At 36.9% G+C, this 19,535-nt stretch overlaps 1 protein-coding gene across 2 annotated transcripts in view; it reads right to left on the reverse strand.

Annotated features, from left to right (window-relative positions):
* DMGDH (dimethylglycine dehydrogenase) overlaps positions 1–19,535 on the reverse strand; it is a 39,845-nt gene that overhangs the window by 16,786 nt on the left and 3,524 nt on the right. For both annotated transcript variants that reach the window (XM_058865125.1, XM_058865124.1), the window contains exons 3-10: positions 15,802–15,900; positions 14,357–14,521; positions 13,719–13,923; positions 6,911–7,159; positions 5,451–5,649; positions 2,023–2,192; positions 1,707–1,860; positions 668–833 (exon numbers count right to left, since the gene is read on the reverse strand). In XM_058865125.1, coding sequence (XP_058721108.1) covers positions 668–833; positions 1,707–1,860; positions 2,023–2,192; positions 5,451–5,649; positions 6,911–7,159; positions 13,719–13,923; positions 14,357–14,521; positions 15,802–15,900 — 1,407 coding nt within the window. The remainder of the gene's footprint in view (positions 1–667; positions 834–1,706; positions 1,861–2,022; positions 2,193–5,450; positions 5,650–6,910; positions 7,160–13,718; positions 13,924–14,356; positions 14,522–15,801; positions 15,901–19,535) is intronic.

Genomic DNA, 19,535 nt, shown 5'->3' on the forward strand with positions numbered 1-19,535 from the left:
GCAGAGTCAGTATGAGTAGAGGAAAACTATAGGTTGCATTTAAAAAAAAAAAGGAGGGAAAGGTGCTCCTTGGGAATTCATTCAACTATGAATGATCAGGCACTATGGTCAGGCAAGAGCCCCTTCCACTGTTCTGTTCTGCTGCTCAAGCTGCCACCACAAAGCACAATTTTAGGTAGGCAGCTGCTAAGCTATTCTACTGTAAAAAAATTCCAGGCAGGATTCACTTGCATTTTTTAGAAAAATATTCGAAACACAGGAAGCTGTCTAAATGTAAGGAAACATGTTTTTACTATAAACTGGCTAAGCATAGGAACCAGTTGCCCAGCTAACTCAAAAACCATCTGAACATATTCCTAGGCAACAAGCTCCAGGTGACGCTTGTCCAACAGGGATTTGGACAAGATGGTCCAGAGGTCTCTTCCAACCTCATCCATTCTGATTCAATGATCTCTGCCAAAAGGTAGTTCTGCATGGGGCTAGCCTACTATAAACTCCACTTGTGTGCTTTTAATTGACTGTGATACATCTGACACAGAAACTTCCCCAAAGGATCTCTGTACTTGGTATCGAAGAAATACGGGAATAATATTATGGTTCGTTTTCCATATCTGAAACAGAGCTTGTCTAAGTTCTACATTAAAACAGTTACCACTGTCCCATTTACCTTTGGAACAACATTTGCAAATAGGTGATCAAGCAGCTTAACAGAATCTGTGCCTTTTACTTTAAACTTCCCAAATGGTGACAGGTCAATCACACCAACTTTTTCCATAACCTGTTTGTACTCACGACCCACAGGGTCAAACCAATTTGTACGCCGAAAACTGGGTCTGAAACAGAGCATTTAGACACATGAAACACAATTTAGAAATTTTGTGTTCTTTGCAGCTTCAGTTTTTTCAGTTTAATTATCATCCAGAAGAGATAGACATTCCTAATTGTAGGTACCTTACCCAATATTTTCCTTAGTCTAACACAGCTTAATAATTAAAATCCTTTAACAGCACAGAAAGATATGGATTGATATTATATCAACAACTTTGTATAATAAAGTGTGAATTGTTCAAATATTAGAATAAGTAGTGGTCTGTCATGAGTAAATTCACAGCATACTTTGTTGATTAATCATTTATTTAAGTTTAAAGTGTTGAAGGCTTTATTTCTGAACAGCAAAGTGTGTCTCTTTATTCCTTTATGAGCCTCATTTAGATTAGAATCCAATGTCCCCAGAGAAAATATTTATTTGTTACCTGATGCAGACAGGTAACTAGGTGGAAAAGCATAGAGAAGGGGGGGAAAAAAGCAAAGAAGATTTGGCTTCTCCTCTCCAGACACTTACAGAGAGGAATGAGTTTTTTAACGAAAAGATTATACTGTGCTGCTGATCAAATAGTAAGAGATGGAGAAAAACACACATTTATAATGAACAAGTAGCTTTCCAAGCTCTTTCTTGAGCTAGGTTGCTTCCTGGTATCTCAAGTCTAGAACAGATACAAGATACCTTGATGCGTGTTTTGAAATGTCTTCATTATCAGAATAAAATGTATTCTAAAATATGGAAAAGCAAGAATGAAAGATCAATCTAATAGATACCTGTTGCTGAAATTAATGATAAATGCATTCTCCTCACTAAATTTAAATTGCCTGGCTCTTGCTATCATGACAATTTTTCAAGGGAGGAAAAAAATTAATATTTCATTTACTTGTATCCAGTCTCATCTCCAGGTTTATAGAACCAGTGAGGTTGTTCCCATCCTGCATGGAATCCCATTGAACATTTTGACTTTAGCAAATCATACAGCCCACTGGTTCTCTCTGTTGGTCTCCCAGCAAATCTTTCTTCTTTAGGGTAACCAACTAGAGGAAGGAAAAAAAAACCGAAGCCAAAAATCACCAAAAGCTATGGCTAAGATCATCATCCAAGATAGAAAACACATCTATAAGCAGAGAAATCTAGATACAGGTTTTGCTGGAATCCATCTTCAGGACATAAATGTATTTTAAAAAATGTCTTCTTACCAATGTTATTAAAGCCGTAAGATTCTCTTGCTTTGGCTGCCGTGTATTCTGTAGTGGTCCACTTTCCATAGCGGTTTGGATCTACTTCTATCAGGTCAAATGGAGGTTCCCCCTCAAGGATCCAGTCACTGAGGTACTTTCCCATGCCACCAGCATGTATAATGCCATACCTTAAAAACAGGAGAAAATCCTGCAGTGCTAAGTTTTTTATATTTTGCTTTTTAAAATCAGTACTAACATATACTACTAACAGAAACCCCAAAGTATTTTCAATTTTTCCTTCTTCTTTTTTTAAAATTTGTTCTGTTTTGTCCTCTTTTCAAAGACTGAATTCTGTATTAAGGGATATTTCTACAGCTCCACTGTCAGCAGCAGAATGTCATTGGTAATGAACAGCAGCTGCAGTTTAATGGCAAATAATCATTAATACCAAATGATTTCAAACTTTTTAATACCTCTATTATACCATCATGTCTTGAAAAAATTGCCAAGATATCTTTTCATCTAGAAGATGTGAAAATTAATTCTTAGCTGTTTGTAAAATGCTCCCATGAGCACAACAGAAAAATCCTTGAATAAACTGTAAGTCTGTGCCAAATCAAGTTTAGATTAACATGCACCAAATAAACTGTAGACACTCATGCAGAATAATGAAGCCAAAACCAACTTAAATTGCTAGTCATCAACTTTGTAAACTGAATTCTATGTCTTCAGTTAAAATAGGCAAGGACCTCACCAAGAAAAGAAAAAAAAAAAAAGTAATCACTTCATTCTAATGCATATTCATAAGAAGAATGAATCCATAATAGCAATCATATGAATTTGACATAGTATCTTATCCATTTGAGTACATTAAATAATCCTGCCAACTACAGTCTGTAGTCTGTTCAGCACAAATCTTCAGACTCAGCACAAACTTCTATCACTGCAGTGGATGGATGCAGGAAGGATGAGTGCTTGTAAACTGCCACTGCAGAAGAGTTAGCTGTTGCTGGTGCTAATTCAAGTAAGCAACTCTTAGTTATTCATGGATATAAGCTTTGGTACCCTGAAAGCTTATGATGCCTTCAAGTACAGCTCCAGATGAAATCTTAGCAGGTTTAAATCTGCCTGCACCATTCACTGCAGCAAAAAGCAAAGGAGAACAGCAAAGAGATTATGAGTGGTGACAGATCAAACACAAAGAAGACTTCTAGCTTCTGTTGAAGACTGATGAGCTGATGGCAGGGTAACCCCAGGAGCAAGAAAATGGAGGGGAGGCTGCCCTGCAACTGGACTGGGAGATCTCTGCATTCTGCAGTTTTGCAGCACTGACTGTGCAACCTGTTGATTTTGGTGCTCTTAGATGGGCCTACATTATCAGAGATTTTACATTACACAGGGTGCCCAAATCCCTCTTTATCTCAGATAAGAGGGAGCTGATTCTGTAAATACAACCACTGCAATTTTGCTGCACAAGAATGAAATATGTATTTCAGGGATAAGATACTACAAGTACCTATGAAGAATGGTACAGTGTAGGAATCTCAGCATTCTTCTTATGTAGACAAAATTTCCTTAATGAACATGAACTGGTTTTGTCCAGTTTTTCTTCTCACCGTTCCTGACAGATTACTCCCCATTGTCCCTGTCACATTCTTGTGTCTCACTTATGAGTTGTTTTGTCTCACCCACTTTCAAGTTATTCCATTCCTATTCCTAGGAAATCTGAGTCTCTGCACACTGTAGTACCTTTTGTAGTGTCTCACCCGGGTTATGGAATGGTTTCACCTCTTTGAATTAAACTTTTCTGAATAAAATCCTAAATTAGTAAATTTACTGAATAAAATCCTAAATTGCTAATATTTTCAAAGCCATGAGTAACTAAAAATGGGAAGCATTGAGCAACCTTAATAATAAATAGTGCTACAAGCTCTGCTAACTATACTTAACTTCTTTGCATGTTAAAATGCCTAGCAAGCTGCTAATTTTAGATAATAAAAATCCTCTAATCTAAAAGCACTAAGTCCTCTGTCACAATGTCCCTGCTAGTTGACTGCAAGATAAGGATTTGCTAATGCACACAAAAAATTACAACACTGGTAGAAACACTGCAGTGACCCAGAAGCATAGAACAGAGTCAAAAGGCCCTGAAAAGCAGACTAAGTAATCCAATGACAGCCACATAATTGCAACCTCTGTCGAAAAATTTTGAGATTAGTCAAACTCTTGAAATAAGTTGTTTAAAGAAAATTAAACATTTAAGACTTGTCTTCATTTTTTTACATATGGAATTTGATTCTGCTCCCATTGACACCAAGAAAAACATGCTCCAAAGTCTGGCCACAGAGTAATGAACTTAATCTTTTTGGTGAACAAGGTCTAGGCAAACCGCTTTTGTAACTATAAGTTCTGCAAATGTTACTGAAAGATAACATTATTTTTTTTTTAAATCCAAGCAGCAAAGGTGAATACCTTTCACAATGAATCATTGCAAAATTACCATGCTCTTTTATTTTGAGGGCCTCAGAAAGCACGTTAGTGATACTGTCTTATCTTACAATCTGAGGGTTTGTTTGGTTTGGAATGAAAGAAAACTGGAAAAAGCTGAGCTGGATTTTGAACAGCAAATTAGGCAATTGGAAAAACAATGTAAACAGAATGTGTTCAATAACATCTGCTTGGAATTGTATTTGGTTCATTCTATCTGTCTTGAATCAATGGTCAAACTAAGACAATTAAAGAAATGTTGGTGTTGTAACACTGGCTCCAGGGCAGCCACAATAAATAAGATGTAAAATCACATTCAAGAAAAATATCATAATGGGTGGGAGAATGACACCAGTAAACCACTTATTTCTACTGTTGCACTGCCCTCTTTATTTGATTTCCTCTAATACCCAGCAATGTAATTTTTCAGCTTCAGTTTCAACAGTCAGAAACACTAGATTTGTATCCCTAGAGCAGTCAGTCACACGCTATACTGGAAAGTCTTATGTGTATTTATATACAAAACTGTATACTGCACATTCATTTTTGTCTAACTTCAGTGAAACCAACTTTATACAGAACAACACTATAAAATACAGTGTAATTCAAGGCAAGAAATAAAATTAACTGAAAAGTATACTTTCAAACCCAGTAATTTTGTGACTTTAAATTGCTGCACAGACAGTAAAAAGTACTACCATTTCTTGTTGCTTTATAAAGTGTCTCACATACTGGCCTCCAGATTAAAAGAAGGAAACAAAAAATTACTCAGAGTAATAAAATAAGAGAGAAGGATGATCTTACATTATACGGGTTGTGATTATTAAGATTATTTCCAATTACATTTAACACAAAATACATGCAAAACAACTCCTAAGCCTATAAAAATGCACAAAGCTTGAGCTGACTGCTGTTTTAGCAGTACGACAGACAAAAATTGTTGCAAAGAACTTACTCACCCGAAACCAATAGCTACCCAGTAATTTCTGACACCTTGATGTGGTCCCACCATAGGAAGAATGTCTGGAGAATAAGTGATAGGACCTGCAATTGTGTTTACGATGTCTGCTTTTCTCAAAACGGGGACCATTTCCATGGCAGCCTCAATATGTTCCATTATTCTGTCTAAATCAGACTCAAAAAGTTCTTTTCCAAAACCTACACAAATAATTGACTCTTATTATATATACTTATTTACGCAGAGAACATATACATTTTTAATACAGCAATAGTATCCATATATAAATATAGCTACCTATACAATACAGTTATCTATATCAATACAGCTATCTATCTATCTATCTATCTATCTATCTATCTATCTATCTATCTATCTACCTATCTATCAAATTTTCGTGGGAATAAGCAGTGCATATGTTCCTTTGCCATCCTACACAGGAAAAATGGCGTGCATAAAAACCCAGTTACCTGCAGGACCAAGTTTATTTGTCACTGCAGTTATACTATCCTTTATACATATTTGTTTAACCCTAAGGTCATGCAAATTCAACAATGAAGTAGAAAGGAAATGAAGACACATGGAAACTTTCTTCTACATTAGTAAGACCCACTTATTTTTCTCACTATGCCAATAATTCGAGGAGGGGAAAAAAGATACTTTCTGTGTCTGCTTATAATTTCCATGAAACCATACAAATTTCTGGGTATATTTCACTCCTCAGTCTGGACTCTAATGCCATTATATAGAGGCACTTGATGCTACTGGAGACAGTAAGCTCAGGAAGCTGTGACGGGATTATCCAAAACTAAACCATGTTGATTGCCCTTCCTTAGGAAATACTGTATATTTTTAAAACAGCAATACTAATGATAGATATATATACACTTTGTATAACTTTCTGTCTGAAAGTGAATGGAAAGCTGGAGTCTAGATATAACACAATGATTTATAATGTTTTTTAGTAAGCAGCTGTATGACACAGGATATTTTTGTATTCTATACATATCTACATGTCTCTTGCACGTATGTCCAAGCACAGCATTTTGTCTAAGACATTCCTTTGCTATTTGACAATCACATTATCTCTGGGGTACCAATAAACATCCAGAGCCCCTGTCAGCAAGCTGGATAGAACTGTAACTTAGAAAAATTTGTCTTCAGGCAAAAAAGGCTATGTATTGCAGATCCGGTGCCTGCCTCTAATCACAACACACAAACACTCTTGAGAAAGCAGGATATCACTACATTGTAGTCTTTTCTTACGTTACATTTGTATTTCTGCTATCTTTTATCATTAGAGTTAGAGCCAGTCTTTGAAAAAAAGTTTTTGCATTACAAGCATGTATTGCAAATATTTTATATTTTCCATACATAGGGCAGCACGACACCCTGGGATTTCTGCACATTAAAATGTGTGCTCGTGCTTATTATGTTTAAAGGTTTAATGTTCTTAATCACCTGGTGGGACTCCATTTATTACCCATGACTCCTGCAGCTTCATTTTCTCCTCACTTTCGTATGGACCAAATAAAAGACCGTCCCTTTCTTGTCTTAGATAATATGACCCTTCTAAGTCACGAATCACGGGCAATTCTCTTTTTAGGGCTTTCACTTCAGGGACAGTTGATGTTACAACATACTGATGATGAACAGGTATGAGAGGGTGCTGCAGGCCAATCATCTTGCCTATGTCACGGGCCCAGAAGCCTAGAGAAGAGAAAAAAACAAAACCAAAAGAGAAATATTCAAACACTAATTTCAGTGAATGGAAAATGACAGTAAAATATTGGCAGTAAACACTGCGCTTTTATGTGTGACAAGTTTTTTCCCCTGTATTTCTAATTTTCACTTTATTTTTCATATTATCTAGCATATTTCCCCCTCCATAATTCCATGCCCTTTTTTCTAATTATACTATTACATATTATTAAAGATATATTATTATAGTACGCACATATTAAAAATATAATTAGTAAATTATAAATTAGACTTCTGAAAGTTCAGAAGATAATTTCATTAACAGCTCCAGAAACCCCATGGCTTATTTCAGTAAAGTAGGTCTGCAATGTACTCCTAGTAAAGTTAGAGACACTTAAAAACCAGAATAAATTAACTCACATCTCAAGTGTCAACCAAGCCTCTCACTATCAACCAAATGAGCTAGTATGCTTTACCAAGACAATAGACAGGTCCTAACATCCCAACAGACTAAGGCAGTACTTTTTTGGCAACTGACCTCAGGAATTGGAGTTTCTCTCCTCTTTCACATGCATCTTTCCAACGCATCATGTGACTCGCATTAATTACGTTTCTCAGCAATCAATTCTCAATGATGCTTCTATTTGTGAATAGTCAAGTGTGCTCTCCCACAACCACCAAATTAGACGTTCTGATACAGACTCTGACCAGAAAATACAAACAACCATTTCCCTGCCTCTGCAGCAGGCTCAAGATCCTTCATGCATACCGTGAGATACGAGTTAGAGAAGACCTAATTCTCCTGTGGTAGGGTTAAGTTGGTAAGGCACATTCACTTAGTGAGGTACCTGTGTTGGAATCAGGGATTGGAAGCCACTTAACCGCAAAACACTGGCTTGGGCTCTGCATCGTGGCTTACATCTGCTGTGAGGGTGGAATGTAACAGACTTGGGAATCAGATAGGTACAACTGACTAGAATGGCAGCTGCTCCAAGATGCTTTGAATATGCCTCAGCCACGCTCTCCTGACTTTTATATCAAGGAGCAGAGGTCTCAGGAGTGGGAGTGAAGTAGTAAGAGTTTACAATGAAGTAAGAGTTTCAGGGGATTCTAGGAGTGAGGGCTGGAGGAAGACAAAATGAATGATGAAGAAGAGGTAGCAGGGCCTTCCAAATAAAAGGCTATGTGCCATATAGCACTGAGTAAAAGGAGGCAAGTCAGCCTGGATCCTGGATAACCAACTGACTCCAAACTGCTTAAGACAAAGTATCTCCAGCAAGATTTTCTACCTAACATAGCTGTCCCTTCTCCTGGGACATACACTTCATGCTGCCCAGCTTAATGTGCAACTTTTCTTTCTTTTTGCTGTTTACTTTTCTTAACCAAATTCTCCTACTTCTCTCTTCAATTCTGTACTCTCCAAGACCTGGTCAAAATTTTGTGGTGCCTCAAGCACACCAGGCAAAAGCGTAAATGAGCCTGAATAGCTTCACCTGGGACTTCCACCCAAACCTGTGGGCACAGGAGTCCCATTCCAGGTCACCTCAGGTCGTTTAGAACCTGTCTGAGCTGGTTTGATTGTGTGCCTGTTTACAGCTCTGTCACAACCATGCCTGTGCCTGGCCATGGAACACATTGATCCAGACCCTGATCCGTGGGCTACTTCTCAGCTTGACCTCAGCTCAGTCTCAGCTCTACAGTCATGCTTATTGATTAGTGGGCACCATTTGACTTCAGTTATCGTCACCAGGCCTGTTCCTGACCTGTGGTCACATTCCTGGCTTGGCCTCAGCCTGGCTTCATCACCATGGATCTGACTGTGCCTCATCTCCACAAGTCCATCCAGAGGCCTGGACTGTGGGCTGACCCCAGCTGCAGCTCCTGGGCCTTCCTGCTCTGTCCCCTGTGCCCTGCCGGACAGAGCCCTTGCTGGCTCAGCCAGCCTTGTTACCCTGCTTGGCTCCCTGTCCTGTGGGGAGCAGCCGGCTCACGCCGCTTGCTGACATTAACTGGGAATACATCCTCTCACCTCCGGCATGGCTTAAAGCCAGGACAATTAGGAAAGTTGAATTGGGCTGTGCTGGCCTTGCGCCATTCCCCCACGCCAGGATGGCCATCAGTCTCAGTCTCTTATTTAATATTACAAACCAGCCTCAGAGTCTAACACCCACAGTTTTTAAAAAATGTGAAGTTTAGAAGGGAAATTTTTCTGTGGTGATTCACTTCACAATCACTGACAGTCAGCTAAGGCAAAGCAGCAGAGGAAATCCAGCATCACCTTCAAGAGATCTGTTCAGCTAAAAGCCCCTGCACAGTCAGTGCTAGAAACCAGCACCTGTTGCAGCTTATATGTAAGGCTTTTGCTTCTAAATGGCACCTCACCATTTGGAGGAAACTCATTGCCAGAACACTTGTTATGTCAGTAAAATTGGTTGAGGGATGATCGTGCCATAATCATATAGAATGAGTGATCCAAAATATCCTTTAAGGCTAATGAAACATTACTTGTGTTCTCCTATACAGAAGACAATGAAAAAAAATTGAATAAATCTGCATTTCTAGCACATATGAAAGGGTTTCCTTCATTACAACAGCACACACAAATGTGGATCTAAGTGGCAGCTAACAGTCTTTAGGGAACTTCTTTTGATTTGGGCATTTCCATGTCACCTACAAATAAAACTATTTTAAGCTAAAGTCGGCTAATGATACACAGAGGACAAGAAAAGTTAAAGCAGCAGAGAATTAGGTCTTTGAAACAGTTTTGTTTCTTTCTTAAAAATAAGAAATTTGCTAGCTATTAGATTTTCAGAATAACATTACAAACTAAAAGCTAATTTAAAAATGTTTTTAAGTAAGAGACAAATAGTTTGGGTTTGTTTAAAATAAAATTTGCAATACTTTTAAAAGAAGTCACACTTATGATAAGTGCTTTTTTAATTGCTTAAAATAACAAAAGGTGACATTTACTTAAAGAAAAATATTACAGTTTCTTTGTTTAAGGATTTTGAACAAAACCAAAAATGGTGAAAGGATGAATATATTCTCTGAAACAAAATTCTAATCGGAAGCAGATGTCAAGTCCTATCACAGAAAGCAGAGATAAATGAAGGCATACATATTGTTAGGACATTTGTGAAGATTAACTTGTAGACACTGCAAACATCTGATGCTGAAATATTTAGTGGTAGTATTACTTAGCAAATCTGCTGAAGTATGTCATCTGACTATTTCTTGGTTTTGAAAAAGACATGCTACCACAACATAGAAATAGCTGTATATATAGTGTGTACATGTCTGAAAATACGTGCTTACGTACACCCACACTGTAGATATAAACAAAATTCACTACTTTTGAAGACTTTAATCAAACATTCCATTATAAATCGGCTGCAAATAACTTTAGCAGGCTCCGTATAGCTACTTCATGTCAGGGATTATTTATTATGCATCTGCTTTCATCTAAAATGGAAATCTCACATAAGGAACAGCTAAAGATTGGTTGGAACTAGTTTGTTCCAGTTCTGCAGCAGATGTCCATTGCAGGGTGAGGCAGGGAGGGGGAGAGGGAATGTAAAGAGCCTTCTGAAGTATTTTTTTCTGCAACATGATCCTAAAATTATACAAGTCATGATCTGTAGTGGAATGAGACAAGGCTGAGAAAAAGAATGAATGTTATCTGAGAAAACATTTATAAGAGATATGTGCTGTACAGTATTGATTTTACTTCATTAGCCAAAATGTTAAGCAATATGTGCTTCAAATATTCATTTTGGCTGAACAGTTAACTCCACATGAGAATTAAGTAAATATATTGTTGATTTAATAACTTAATAAATAATAAAAAGACTTAAGAAAAGCTCAGAAGGGTGCGTTCTAATATTTGCAAATAAGCTCTGAAAACCATTTACCAGAAAACCCTGCCTAATAACAGCTTGATATATTAGCCAAAGAAAGATAACTACACTACAGAAATGTAAGAAAATTACTATGTCTGTGATATTTCAGCCATACAATGCAGAGCCAACAGGTAGCAATAATGACTGTCTAGAAGTTTGTGGCCTAAATCAGTCTGATTGCCAGGAGAGCTGCCTTTCTCTTTCACAATCTTGGATCTCTTCCAGACCAATATATTCACACTGTGTAACAAATGACATAAGGAACCTATTTGTAAGAGAGCTTGTGATTTTGTAACTGAATGCTGTTCCATAGCTCATGCCTGAAAGACATGAACTGTCAGTCCAAAGGCAATCAAATACTGACGCCCCTCATTTTCCAAGTGCTTGACTCTGTGATCTATATAATTTTTTTTATTTCTCAGTTTCCCAGTTTGTGTGGTTGATTGCCTTCTAAAAAGCATACTAAACTCCTCTAGTCTTCTTTCTCTCCAAAATTCTTTATGTGGCACCCATGAGCAAGCTTAGAGCCTCAGAGCCTTGCTGTTTTAGGGAGACATGTAGCAATAGCATACATACATATGTATGGAAGGTATATATAAGAAAGTGCACTTTTCAGTGGGTTTTCCAGTAGGTCTTTACTGAAAGCCTGGAATGGTTTAACACTGACAGGGCAGTCTATATCCCAGACTCTGAAAGAAAGACCTGTAAAGCACATACCCTGAGAGTCCAGCTGTTTGATCCCACTCTCTCTACATTTCTCTCTTTTTTTCTCCTGCTGTCTCAAACTCTACTCTTACTCCAGTCCTTACATCCTTCCTCAGTTATTTTGTCACCCTGTGTTAGTCAGTCTCCCTTGTTTGTCAAGTTCTGTCCCAGCAGTCTTCTCTTCCTTCCAACTGACTCCCATCTATCCTTCCCCTTCTATTACATATTACACATTACACCAGTCTTTCATGCTTAGACAACTCAGTTTTCCATTCAGTTTCACATACAATCATTCCTTGAGTATCTTTTGTCTGAAAAGTTCTTAGCTTCAGTTTTCTTAATGAAACACATCAGATACCTTCCAGCTATCTCTCTGGTGTCATCCCCATTGCCACCCTCTCCCAGTTTGAGCTTCCTTAATCAGCAAGTCCTGTATCATGTAACTGTTCCACTTGCTGCCAGTGCTCCTAAACACCTCCAGAAATCTTTCCAAGGCATTTTGCTATATGCCCACCCTATTTCCCTTCCAGTACAATTCCTTCATCATTCCAATAGTCACCTATGGTATTCTACCCACCAACAAGAAGAGACCCTGTCTCACTTAATTTCTTAATTTTATCTGCCTTGCACTAGAAATTGGTGCTTTTTTTTTTTTTTCTGTCCCACTGCAAATATACAGAAAGGAATTATAAAGACATATTCTTGCTCTTAGTTCACTTGTCCCAGCTGAGTAAGAAGCTCATCTTGAGATATCTTGAGATAGCCTCCAACTGAAGCTTGATTATTCACTGCAATGGGAGGTATGCAGGACTAGTGCCCTAAAAATGCAGATATGATCCAGTTTGAGGCATAGACAGCAAAACTTTAATCTATATTGTAAATATTCAACATGTTTACAAATAATTGAAAACCAAAAATCTTCTACTAGGAGGCAAAAAGCATGCTTCACATAAGACCTGCCAACCATTTCACCAATGTATTTTTCTACACTTGTAAAAAGCAGCACAGTAATATGTGAATAAATTTAGATCGAATACAGGTTTTTTAGACTTAGTAAGTTGCTTAGGAAAAAAAACACAAATCCAAAGGACTCTTGCTCAAAAGTTTTTTGAAGCAGAAACATCAGTTTGGCTTCTTTAACACAATGAAGAATAGCATTCACATATGTAAATACAAGCTCCTTTGAGTTAGGCAATTTTTATGACATTCAAGAAATGCAGTTAAGCCAAGTACGTGTTTAAAATATGACTCAAAGGACAACAAAAAAATCTTCCGTTTCAAGGATATGTAGATAGAGTTAAATCTGAGAGAAAGATAATAGTGAAATAGGCAAGGTGAAATCCTCAGCCTCTTTGAAGAAACTGTGAAGATATTTCTATTTCATATGTACATTCCCTCTCCCTTCCTAGCTATGTTTCATTAGATTTTACAGGACTGCATGGATAGTTCACCAACTAGGCACAGGAAGAGGCTCCCCAGGGAAGTGGTCACAGCACCAGCCTGTCACAGGTCAAGAAGTGTTTGGACAACACTCTCAGGAACATGGTGTGACTCTTAGGGATGGTGCTGTGCAGGGTCAGGAGTTGGACTCCATGATCCTTGTGGGTCTTTTCTAACTCAGGATATTCTATAATTCTGTGACTCTAGACATGGACTGTCACCTACACAACTAATTGTAGACCAGTAAAGGTCTCTTTTAGTAGTAAAATCTAACAAGGCAGTCGGATTACTAAATGTTGGAGACAAATCAGGGTAAATATTTTTAATGCCCATTCAAGGGCAATTAATATAAGAGCTAAATTTTCACCATACTGTGAAGAAATATGTGCAAACCACAAACCAAGTGAACGGTTCAAAAACATATAAATTCCTTATACATGTAACCCACACAATTCAATACAGCTGCTTTATGTCAGCTAATATGTAAATCGGAAGAGCATTCATATGCTTGTATTAAATACTACCTGCAGTATTCACAATCCTCTTTGCTTGAATTATTCCAAGTGGAGTTTCAACTTCCCATGTCCCATCTGATCTGGAGTTCAGATTAGTCACTTGCACAGGATAATTTAACTGAGCACCGTATTTTCTGGCTCCTGCAGCCAAGGCCATGGTTAGAGAATAAGGATCAATATGACCATCTCCAGGGTTATACAGGCCAGCTAAAACCTAAATGGAGGTAAAATCCCCCAAATGAAAGAAAGTAAAATTTATCAAAATTAGGTAGTTTTTTTTTTTAAATCACTTTTTTTCTTGAATATGGTAAACTTTAAGAATTCAAAATACATAATAATATCAGCCTTTACCCAACTTAACAATGGTCTATGAGAGTAAAATTGCTCAGATCTCCCATGCAATCAAGGGTTGCAATGCTTTAATATTATAACATTATAGACACAGTAATTAATAGTATATAGACTAACATACAGTATGCACTAAAATTCACAAATTCTGATTCTAGGCTATGATACATCTTCTTTCAGATGAAACAAAGAATTTTTTATGCAATTTGTATGAAGAAAGGAGACCATATATGTATATTTCTGATAGACCAATATTTAATTGCAATGGAAGTTATATTTCATAAAACTGGCTTCTTTACCTTATCCATGTTCAATAAGGGAAATAGCTCTTGCACTTTCTCAGGTGTGATTAAATATTGCTCTGTTGGGTGCCAACCAGCACGAGTCATTTGATATTTGAATTCATCCACCCTAGTAGGGGTTGAAGCAATTCTGATACTGCCAGGCTGATGAAACCCCACAGGCTAAATCAAAGAGAAATAGCAAATTATTGAAAGAGCCTTTACTGATTTTCCTGCGCTAAGGAAAGTCTACAGGATGTATCCCTTTTCCTGTGCTAAGGGAAGTCTACAGGATTTTTTCTACTAACATCACTAAGAAAAATGCAAGTAAGCTATGGGCCCTTGAAGGAACAGGCCTTAGATATAGACTCCTAGAGAAAATAATTTTTCAAGAAGTTACCAAATTAACTTCCTATGTTAATGCATGCGATCTTAAAAGCAATTGAAAGAAGCATTTATTGAATGGCATGATACATTCATTTTTACTAACAACTAATTAATATTTGATATATGCGCTCACACTTTCAAAAAAGAATCAGATACATCTCAAAAGTAGGTGTATATGATATACTTCATTTTAAAATCTTCCACCTGCATGATTTCCTATTGAATGTATTTAACTAAGCACCTTTATAAATACAATGAAAAGACATTTGATGGTTTTGTCTTTTTAATAAATTAAACGTCCTTACAGAGGTGGACACTGAATGCTTACTTTTCCTCACCTCTTCTATGTTATCTCATAGGAGAATCATAAGGCTGAGTAATTCTTTCACTGGAACTCACAATGATAATCTGACGTGGCAGTTTATATAGTTGAGTAGCAGAAAGAAGAAAAAAGCATTTTATGACAAATATAAAAAATATCTGTCATATATATATATATGACAAATACTTAAAAAATATAAAATCTGTAGACTAGTATAGTGAGGCTCATTCAATTTCTGCTGCCATCCAAAGCATGCACAAGTTTAGTAAATGAAATCCATATGGCTGAGAGATGTCAAATGAAAAAGATGATTCCTGTTTTTCTCCACATATCCATTCCTTAAGTCACTAAATAAAAACACATCTCTGAAAGGGACGGAAAGAATTGCAGCATTCTTCTCAAGTACAGACAGCATCATATAATATGAATTTTTAAGCAGACATATTTAAGGCAGGAATGTATCATAATCAATCTGTTCATTCCAGATTCCTGATACTATTTTAGCTCCTTTATCAAGTTAAAGTTGCAGACTCTCTGCTGTGTTTTGAGATATTTCATTAGCACCATTTTCCTAAACTGTAGAGGGATCTGGAAAACTACCTACAATATGTAGTGACTAGGCATGGAGAAGAATGTATTTCAATATATCAATATATATTCCTACTTCACACTGCTATCAACTACACTTTTTTGTAAGACAATTGCTACAATTGGCATTGCTCTAAATTAGGACTTCAAAGGTTAAGGGGACTACCTGTCCAGTCTCTTCTTCCAGCTTCTCATAGAGTTTGATGCTGTAAGCATGGATTTTCTTCAGATTTATCCCAGGATGAAAATAAGTAGTTAAGCCAGCCTCAAATAAGAAATTGGAACAACATAGATTAGAAATGCAGTGTTCTTTCCCTCCTTGCAACTGTCATTTAGAAAAGAACTGCCAAGATAATGTAAAGAAAAACAACACATGGATAGAGCCAACTGCTAAAAAAAATAAATAAAGTCCTTTCACTACTTATACCATTTCTGTTTTATGCACAGGTGTTTTCCTGTCTGTCTTTTCTCACCAAATTTGCCAACCCATGATACTGTTGTGGTTGTTCTTTCCTATCTGATATCTCAGTTTATATACAACGTAATATTGCACCAGATTACTGAAATGCCCTGATAATCCAACGGAAAAGAGTGTAAAATTAATAATTTGTCAGTATAATATTTTTCAATTGTATCTATATTATATTCATAAATTTGGCTTTAAGTGTTTTTGGCAGTGTTCATTACCTCAACAGTCTGAGTTTAAGAAGTGATCACACAAACCTGTAGGAGGGAGATTCATCTAGAAAGGGCCCCATCAAGCACAAAGCACAAAGCAAGCATGTTGATTTCAGGAAGTCCCTGGGCTAAATTAATAGTCTGGAAAAAATATTCCTTGTTCATTTCTCATTATCATATTGAACCATTAGCATCACGTGGGACACAGCTGAAGACTAGATATTTGACTAAATGTGATTTTTATCCCGTTTGATACATGCGTGTCCATGCTGTGAACATATTGATTTTAGTTATCCTAGATTAACCCCAGGGCTGTTTCACTGCAGTTTTTAGCTAAAACTTGTTTGTTTCTCAAAAAATATATTCTAAGGGCCTTTTTTCAGTGTGTATAGAAAGAAGAAATAAATTAGGCATTGAAACATTTAAATGTCTTTAGCTATGCACGATGTCTAAGAGTTATTAATTTACTTCTACCTGCAAACTTTATTATCTCATTTTGTTTTTACTATATTCTTTTATTTATGTAAACATTTTCTGGCCTTATGTTATTCTTCTAAAACAAGTAATATATCTTCCAGATACAAGGAAATCCTTTTTCAATGGTCACCATTAGAGTAGTAATTTTGAACTAAATGAGTCACAAATCACTTGCAGGTTAGCAACAAACCGATATATATTCAAGAGCATTTAATCGCAGGAATTAAACAAACAGTTCAATTTCTTACACTTTTAAATAAAGAAAAGAAGTTTAAATGCACCTGATGCTTTTTGGGTTGAGATAATAAATGTTTCTGATTTCAAAAATGCAGCTGGTTTCACTATATAAAATCTAAGATAATAAATCAAAAAATAATTACAATGAAACAAAAAGATTGAATGGTCCTCAGGAGATTTCTCTTAAATTTCACATTCAAAGCAGGGTCAGCTACAAGATCAGACCACATTTCTCAAGATTTTTTCCATTCAGGCCTTTGAGAATCTTCAAAGACAGAGGCTGCTCTACTTTTCGTAGCTACATATGGAACTTAGCATTCGGCCTTGTTAGGTTCCATAAAACTCTCCTTTCATCCTTGCAGCCTGCCTAGGTCCCTCAGCATAGCTGTCCTGCCCTTGAGTGCATTGACTACTCCTCCCAGTTTGGTGTAGACTTTTAAAGTGGATGAGTACTTCGTCACCTACTCCAAATTACTAATAAAGATATTAAACAGGATGGGTCCCAGAACAGATTTCTGTGACACTCCACTTATTTACAGGGTTTGGGTAGAGTTTGACCCATACACCAGCACCCTCTAAGCCCAGCTATCCAGAGTCTTTTAACCTTTTAGTTGTCCAGCCATACAGACTGTAACATCTTCAGTTGAATACATGGATAGTGTGGGAGAGGGTGTCTGAAGTCTTGCTAAAATCTAGGTAAGTGATATCCACTGATCTCCCCTTGTCGAAGAGTTCAATAATTTCATAATAGACAGCAATCAGATTTGATCTGACATTATTTATTCTTGGCAAATTTGATTGTTCAGAATCACATTTTTTTTTTCTCCTGTATGGACCTGGGACTCATTTGATGATTTTCTGAAGACCCAGTGATGGCTAGCTGACCTTCAGCTCCTCTGCTCAGTCCTTTGGCTTTTAAGAAAAGGTCAAACATATACCCTTTGCCAAATCTCTGGCACCTCCCACCAATTTCAATAGTCTTTCAAATACATCTGTGGCCTTGTGATGAATCATCAGTGTTATTGGATGCAGCCTGTCTGCTCCTACACGAGCGTGTGCCAAATTACCCCAGTAATCCCTGGTTTGGTCCTCATCCACTGCCAGTAGTTACCCTATTCCTTTAAACTGGAGGCTTGAGAAACCCTGTCAGAGAAAACTGAGGCAAGAAGGCACTGAGATCTTATTAGTGTACACTGTGACTGAATTACCTCATTCAGCAATAGCAACTTATTGTCATTTGTCAGCCCTTTACTATTAATGGAGCAGTAGAAGTAGCTCTTGTTGCCTTCAACTTTCCTTACAAATCTTAAATGTAGTTGAGGTTTGGCTTTCCTAACATCCCCTTCACATGCTCAGGTAACTTTTCTAAATTGCCCGATTTGCAGCTTTTTCCTGCTCCATTTCCAGCATATTGCATTTTTCTCTGGAATTTATTCATGAATTTGCTTTGGTCCAGCTGGCTTCCCAACACATCTACATGTTTTCCTGAATTTCAGCCTGAACCATTCTTGTAGTTGAAGGAGATTTTCTCTAGGCTTTATGCCATTTTTCTTAGAGATTTTGTTACTGTACATAAACATGATCTGGAAAAATAATTTAAAGAATGGACACTTTGCTATGAGAATTGACTCAAATATTTTAAAGCACTTTTATAGTTGAAATTTTTAAATGTTGAAATGTTCATGTATCAGTTTTGTACTACTTCAACCAGTTTCAGATTTTATTATAATGCTATTTTTAAATCAGCTTTCTGAAGGAAAATATTATTAAGGCTGTTATAATACTAAATTCCCTCTCCTTGCAAGTGTGACCAAATTCTAACAAGTTATTATTTGACTTGTGCTATGCTTTACTTTACTTTTACAGCAAAATAAATGGCATGTTGCAAGAAAAAGTATAATACAATATGTAATAACTCGTTCTGTTACACCTTTTCATAACTGGTAATATAAAGATGTGCATATTTTTTGTGCTGTTTTAATACCATATGTGAAAGTTATCTCAGACATGAGAAGTGAAGGAAAGTTTTGGCAGCAACATTGGCAGGAATATGAGCTATCTGAAACGTGATCCTGAGCTCTGGCAGGACTTCCTGGATGGTGAAAGAGTTAAAATGTGGTATAGTGCAGCAAGATCTGAACCAGATTTTCAATATTTGTGGCTGCAGGTAGTGTGCTATAGTGTGCCAGTTCACATCTTAACAGTATGTGTAATTGTCATCTGTATTTAGAACTGTATCACTGTGAGGAAACCACTGATAAATACACAGTGTCTGGTATAACAAGGAACCCACAGTCACAGTTTTGATCTTTCATAGATGTCTGAAACAGACATAATCAACTTTTTCATCTTCAGACCATGTTCCCTAATACAGAGTTCAATGAAAAGAGACAATGAAGATAATGAAAAAATACCATGTAATTGTCCACTTTAACATGGCCCATAACTAGGTGTCTTGCTGTGTTAATTGTCAAATTCCTTCTAACAGGTTTCATGAAGCAGCTCTCA

Source organism: Poecile atricapillus, chromosome Z, assembly GCF_030490865.1.
Source record: "Poecile atricapillus isolate bPoeAtr1 chromosome Z, bPoeAtr1.hap1, whole genome shotgun sequence".
Classification (NCBI taxonomy): domain Eukaryota; kingdom Metazoa; phylum Chordata; class Aves; order Passeriformes; family Paridae; genus Poecile; species Poecile atricapillus.